Source organism: Nelumbo lutea, chromosome 7 (genome assembly GCF_056320005.1).
Source record: "Nelumbo lutea isolate HS-2025 chromosome 7, American lotus-T2T, whole genome shotgun sequence".
In the NCBI taxonomy this organism is placed as follows: Eukaryota; Viridiplantae; Streptophyta; class Magnoliopsida; order Proteales; family Nelumbonaceae; genus Nelumbo; species Nelumbo lutea.
In genome coordinates this window covers 16,643,772-16,649,506 of record NC_142690.1, presented here as the reverse complement: position 1 = coordinate 16,649,506, position 5,735 = coordinate 16,643,772, and the positions used below count along the sequence as shown (strand labels likewise).

At 38.5% G+C, this 5,735-nt stretch overlaps 1 protein-coding gene across 3 annotated transcripts; it reads left to right on the top strand.

The window, feature by feature from the left end:
• Positions 1-1,485: 1,485 nt before the first annotated feature.
• Positions 1,486-4,816, top strand: LOC148845354 (11-beta-hydroxysteroid dehydrogenase 1A-like). 3 transcript variants are annotated; one of them, XM_088953086.1, is made up of 7 exons: positions 1,486-1,663; positions 2,166-2,256; positions 2,356-2,551; positions 3,059-3,144; positions 3,270-3,401; positions 3,519-3,683; positions 4,405-4,816. In XM_088953086.1, exons 2-7 carry the CDS (start codon positions 2,197-2,199, stop codon positions 4,627-4,629), a joined length of 864 nt encoding a protein of 287 aa, XP_088809212.1. In that variant the 5' UTR covers positions 1,486-1,663; positions 2,166-2,196; the 3' UTR covers positions 4,630-4,816. The 3 variants fall into 3 exon arrangements, with proteins under 3 accessions (XP_088809212.1, XP_088809211.1, XP_088809213.1); XM_088953087.1 differs by lacking the exon at positions 1,486-1,663 and adding an exon at positions 2,058-2,091; XM_088953085.1 differs by lacking the exon at positions 1,486-1,663 and having other exon boundaries at positions 1,824-2,256.
• The last annotated feature ends 919 nt before the right edge of the window (positions 4,817-5,735 follow it).

The window sequence follows — 5,735 nt, the reverse complement described above, 5'->3', positions numbered from 1 at the left end:
TGATGGCCGCAAAAATTACTAGTTTGGTCTGGTGCGGATCATAGGGGTGGAGACAGAGTGGACATAGAACTTGGTTTGAGTTGGTGGGGTGGCCGGAGCTGGAGTTGTGGAGTGATTCATGATTATAGTTGAGAGAGAGAATCAATCACTAGGGCTCCGCTTGTTTGCGGTATAAATGCCAAATCCGGGTATTTATGTATTTGCATTTTCTGATACTTTAGTACTCTGAAAAGAGAGCACTATTGTACCTATTTTTTGGATACAATTTTGTGCTTCCTTGATAATTAATTTTTTAACCAAAGTTAAGGCATTAAAGCATATGATATTTGAAGCATTTAATGATGGACCCACACTTTTTGTATCAATTCCAAACAAACAAGATGAATGCAAAAACAATTTAAAATGTGAACCACGTTTACATTCATGAACTGAAAAATGGGTAAATATGTAGTGTACATATTTGCATTTGCATTGCAACCAAATGTAGCCCAAAGGGAATAGTGCCCCAAATTCAATCAACCGCATGCTTAGATCGAACTTTTAAATTCAACTATCGGACCATCGTTCCGAACAACCGTTTTTACTTTTTTTTTTGTCAAAGAGGTCGTCTGTTCCAACCAGATGGTCGGACCATTTGACCCAAGAACTAGTCCCCATAATGGTTCCCTATCCGATCCGGTTTTAAAAACCTTGCATATATTATCATTTTCTTCCTATAGTTTCTCACACATGTTCGTTCCTTCAGTTCTTTGATTCTTTTTATTCCACAACATCTTGGTGTCAATGACTTGCTCGGAGAATAAAGGTAGCTCTTTTATATAGGTATGGGTAGTTGTGGTTCTCACTTAACACGTTCGAGATCTCTGAAAGGACGTGGCTTATCGGCCCATCACCCTTGGAGGTGGTTTCCACAGATAACAATAAGGTTTATTCGATTATCTTCGAAGTGGGTTGCGTGTAAATAAGTTCTATCAGTTAAGCAACAAGATCCCAGAGGACTCGGAGACGATGAGTCACACATAGCGGGAATTGGTCGCCACCTCAACCTCGATCAGACCAATAAGCCCTCAAAAGGAGGTCACCCCTTGTACCGATGTCCTTGGTATGATCCTGTTGATGTCATCGGTCTGCTCTGTCGAGGTGTGTACGTCACATAAGACTATGCCTTCCTTGGTCCCTAGCCAAAGTGCCGAGGTGATACTGGGCGTCCGAAGTGATTTGGAGATGAATCCAATTAACTTGGTAAATACACGTTGCTACCTATATAGCGCTGAAGTATTATGCAACGGTTCCAAGGTGCCACGTGGGGTAATGTCATTGGAGGGTCAAATTATCTTTCATCAAAAAGGCTTGTTGGATCAAATTTGAACTCTTTTTCCTCTTGCATTTCTAGTGATTGTAAATATTGTTAACTCAACGCCTGTTGTAGGGGCTTCTGGAACGTAACAGTGAATAATAGGACTAAACAACAACAGGAAGGTCATAGACCAAGAATGCAAGTAGGGAAAGCATGAGTTTCAGAAGCTTTAAGGGGCACTCGTTTTCTTGACTCCATTTTTGGTTTTTGGTGGAGATTTATTGAACATGTTCTTTTTCTTCTAGCTGTTTGATCCTTTGGTGTCTATTTACTCAAGTGTTGTAATTGAAAGTTTAAAACTTCAAGGTACCTCTCTGTCACTACCTCCAAAGTACCTGGTATCTATCTATAATTTACCCTAATTTTGTTTTATCTTTGAAGAATAGACTACAGTACTTGTGATCATTAATGGTTCTTACAAGCTTGCACAAGTAGTTAAATGCTTTCCCTGTAAACATTCTATTGTGGTCTAGGCTGCATTTGGCATTCCTTAGGACTTATCTCCTTTGTGAGAAAAGATGGGTGTCCATAGAGGCATTTTAACTGCAAAAAGGAAATAAGTTGGCACTCTAAAGCCTCATAAATTTTCCAGTTCGGATGGTTGGACATGCTATTATTAACTGGCCTGCTGGGAACAATGTAGAGCCATTGATTTGTGACAAAAAGGAGTATTTAATTTGCAGTTCCATTGCAGTGCTGTATGTTGTTGGAAGGCCATGGACTTGATTCACAAGGTTATGAACTGGGTGATGCCTCCTTTAACTCTCATCCTATTATGTCTCATTCTACCACCCTTGTTCATCTTCAGGTTCATTCGTGCCATAGTTGCATCTTTCACAATGGAGAATATGGCCGGAAAAGTCGTTCTCATCACCGGCGCTTCATCGGCAATCGGGGAGGTTTATGCAAATACAGATTACTTTGGACTCTGTCATTCATAGTTTATTCTATTCTTTCCATTGTTGCTGCTTAGTCTGACCTGAGCTTTCTCATGACAGCACATAGCTTACGAGTATGCAAAGAGAGGAGCTTACTTGGTTCTTGTTGCAACAAGAGAAGATTGCCTTGGAAAAGTTGCTGGAAGGGCTCGTCAACTTGGGTCCCCTGATGTTGTGCTCATTTGTGCAGATGTCTCCCAAATTAAGGAATGCAAACGTTTTGTTGAAGAAGCAGTGAGCCACCACTTCGGCAGACGTGAGTCCAAATTAACTGGGCATCAATTCCATCAGTGGAGCTGTTTAGGACATAACTAGCTTAAGAAGCAAAGAATGATGGGCTTTTAACTATCATTGAAGAACAACAGAAGACAAACAATTCTGTAGATGGAAGTAGATCAGTCAAGAAGTTAGGATGGCTTCTGGTTGCCTTTTGGTTCAAGACTCTAGTTTCTGACTGCTATGGGATTGGCGCTTATCCATAACAGTTCAGGGTTCGTTTGGATAAGCTTTTTGCCTTTAAGCTTTGGGCTGTGGGAAACATAATTGAGTTAGAAACTAGAAAGCTTTTTCAGGGTTTGGTAATACCCTTTTTGAAAGCATTACAATCAAAAGCCAAAACTTTATAAGTCCCAAAGCCTAATTGGTGCTTTCTGCCTTTTGGCTTTAAAAGCACAATATACCAAAGCTTAATTATCGAAATGCTTGCAATATTACAGTCTTATTACTTATAATTAATGTTTCAAGTTTCTGATTTTGCATCCAGTGGATCATCTGGTGTGCAATACGGGAACCGAGAGCTTTGGCCTATTCGAAGACGCAGCTGATGTTGCAAAATTTGCACCAGTCATGGTAATGCCTAATCCATTAACAAGAACAGTGGGCTCAAATGCTGCTTTCAATTTGCAGTTGCTTAAACTTAATTTACATAATCAAGTAGCTAGAGGGTTTTTATATAGTGCTCTCGATTTGCACAGGATGTTAACTTTTGGGGATCAGTTGCTCCTGCTTGTTTTGCAATTCCCCACCTCAGAAAGAGCAGAGGCAGGATCGTGGTGAATGCTTCGGTGCTTGGGTGGACTGTCTCACCCTGGGCAAGTGTGTACGGAGTAAGGAAGAAATCTCATAAAATGGGTCTCAAATCTCAAATCCAATTAGTGTTAGTTTTGTCTTTGTTTCCCTCTTTCGATTTGCTCATCACCTGTACTACTCTTGGAGAATTTCAGGCAACTAAAGCTGCTTTAGTGAACTTCTACGAGACATTCAGAATCGACTTGAAACAGGAGGTGAAAATAACCACAGTAGCTCCTGCGTTTATAGAAGCAGAGATGCTCCAAGAAAAGCACTCATCTAACACGGGTGATGTCGTTGCAGATGAAAAAATGAGAAAGGTACTAAGATCTGCATGATTAGGATGGTTTATCTTCCACTAATATCACTTAAGAAATAAGTTAATATTGCCCCTCCATCTAAGAAATTGCAGGACAGTACTATCAGTAAGATGGGCCTGCAGGTTGCCCCTTCAAAGTATAAACTTGTCAGACCCAATTTGGCTTTCTATATGCCATGCCTTCAGCATGTCTAGAATCTGGTCAGACTGTGTATGGATCTAACTAAGTTCAAGTTTAGGCTTTTTGGATTTATGGATTTAGGGTTTCACAGAAAAAAAAAAAAAATCATTAGCCAATATTTTCACACTTGTCAGTCAGAGTTTTTACCATTAGGCCAGATAATGGCCATTTTGTACCTACGGGTGTAACTTGGGTTGGGTTAGGAATTTATTAAATTTTAGTGAGTACAAAACTTAACCCAAGTGAGTTTCTTCAAAGAAAAATTTATGCTCTACTTTCTCTCATAAATTTTTATTGGTATCATCTCAAACTCCACCTATGTTACATCACCCCCTTTGAATTGTGATGGATTCCCCCACATGCCAATGATGCCATACTGTTTGTAAACTGTACAAATTCATAAAAGAATTATGAATTGGGCTTAACAATAATGGTCTCTTCTTCGAATCAGGCAACCTGACTACTGTCCTACCATTTAGGGCTTCAGAGAATCATGGGTTTTATTGATTGATACTGAAAAATAAAAATGTTTGTTGGACAGATTATGGTAACCCTATTCGCAGTTAGGAGTTCAGAGGAGTGCGCAAAATCCATTGTAAATGGAGCATGCCGAGGAGATAGATACGTGATAGAGCCACCATGGTATAAGGTGTTCATCCTGTTCCAGTTTGTGTGCCCTGGGCTGGTTCAGTGGTGCGCCCACTGGTTGTTTACAACAAGTGATCAGGTACCTCCTAGGGGATGCTGTAAGAAAAGAATGTTTTGAATAAGGGAATCTGGTAAAGATGCAAGGGGATTCTTTATGAATGCCTACTGTTTGAATATATGTTCTTCAAGCTATATATTGGATCGTATTGCTACTTGTCTGGTTATTTGTGTGGATCCATTTTGATAATCCCAAATGAATTTTGAACTCACACCTGTTGGTAAATGAGATGGGCAATTTGATCGAACCATATATGTTTAAGGAGATCACCAAGGAACATTTTCAGAAAGGTAAAAGTAAATTGAGAAGTATGATGCCGGAAATAGACATGATATCTGAAAAAAATTTACAACCAATTAACCGAAATCATATAAAAATAGTAATCAATCAGGTCGGTTTTCATCAAAATGTAGAGAGGTTGTGATTGGTCAAAACCATTCCGACATCATTGTCTTTCCGGCATCATAGATTTTCCATGGAAATGCACTCTCTATTCATTTTTCTTCCATATGTTGATTACCAAGAAAATAATATTCTCACGAGCCATTCAATCTATCATGTAACATAAGGTTGAAGAAGAACATCACCTCTCTCTATCTCTCTCTGTCAAGCACAAAATACAGAAATTTAGGATAAATTATAGATTACAACCCTCTACTTTAGGGGCAATGGCAATTGCTCCCCTAAACATTCATTTGTGATAAACTCCTTTGAATTTTCAGATTCTGACAAAGACCACTTTCATTAGCATTCTCTCAGTTAACTTTGAAAAAAATTCATGCGACTGTTTAAATTTTTTAAATCCCTAAAGTACCTTTTTTTCAACATTTTTTGGTGTTTATTTTAACTTCCTTTTGTTATTTGTTTGGTTTTGATTAGTTGCATTGCATGTTGTGTTTGTTGCAATTTCAAATTTTTGTGGAAGTTGTTTTGTTATTTTTGTTGCAATTTCCATTTTATATAAGTTTCTTGAGTGTGTATTTTGGTAAATTAACTTCTTCCAACACTCAACTTAATGGAGTGATGGTCTTTGTGGGAATCTAAAAGTTTAGGGGGTCTTTTGTCACAAATGAACATTTAAGTGGGTACATACATAATCATCAATCTCATAAGCAATTTCATTAATTGTTTTGTTTAGTGCCAGGAAACATGTAAAGGTTAATTAA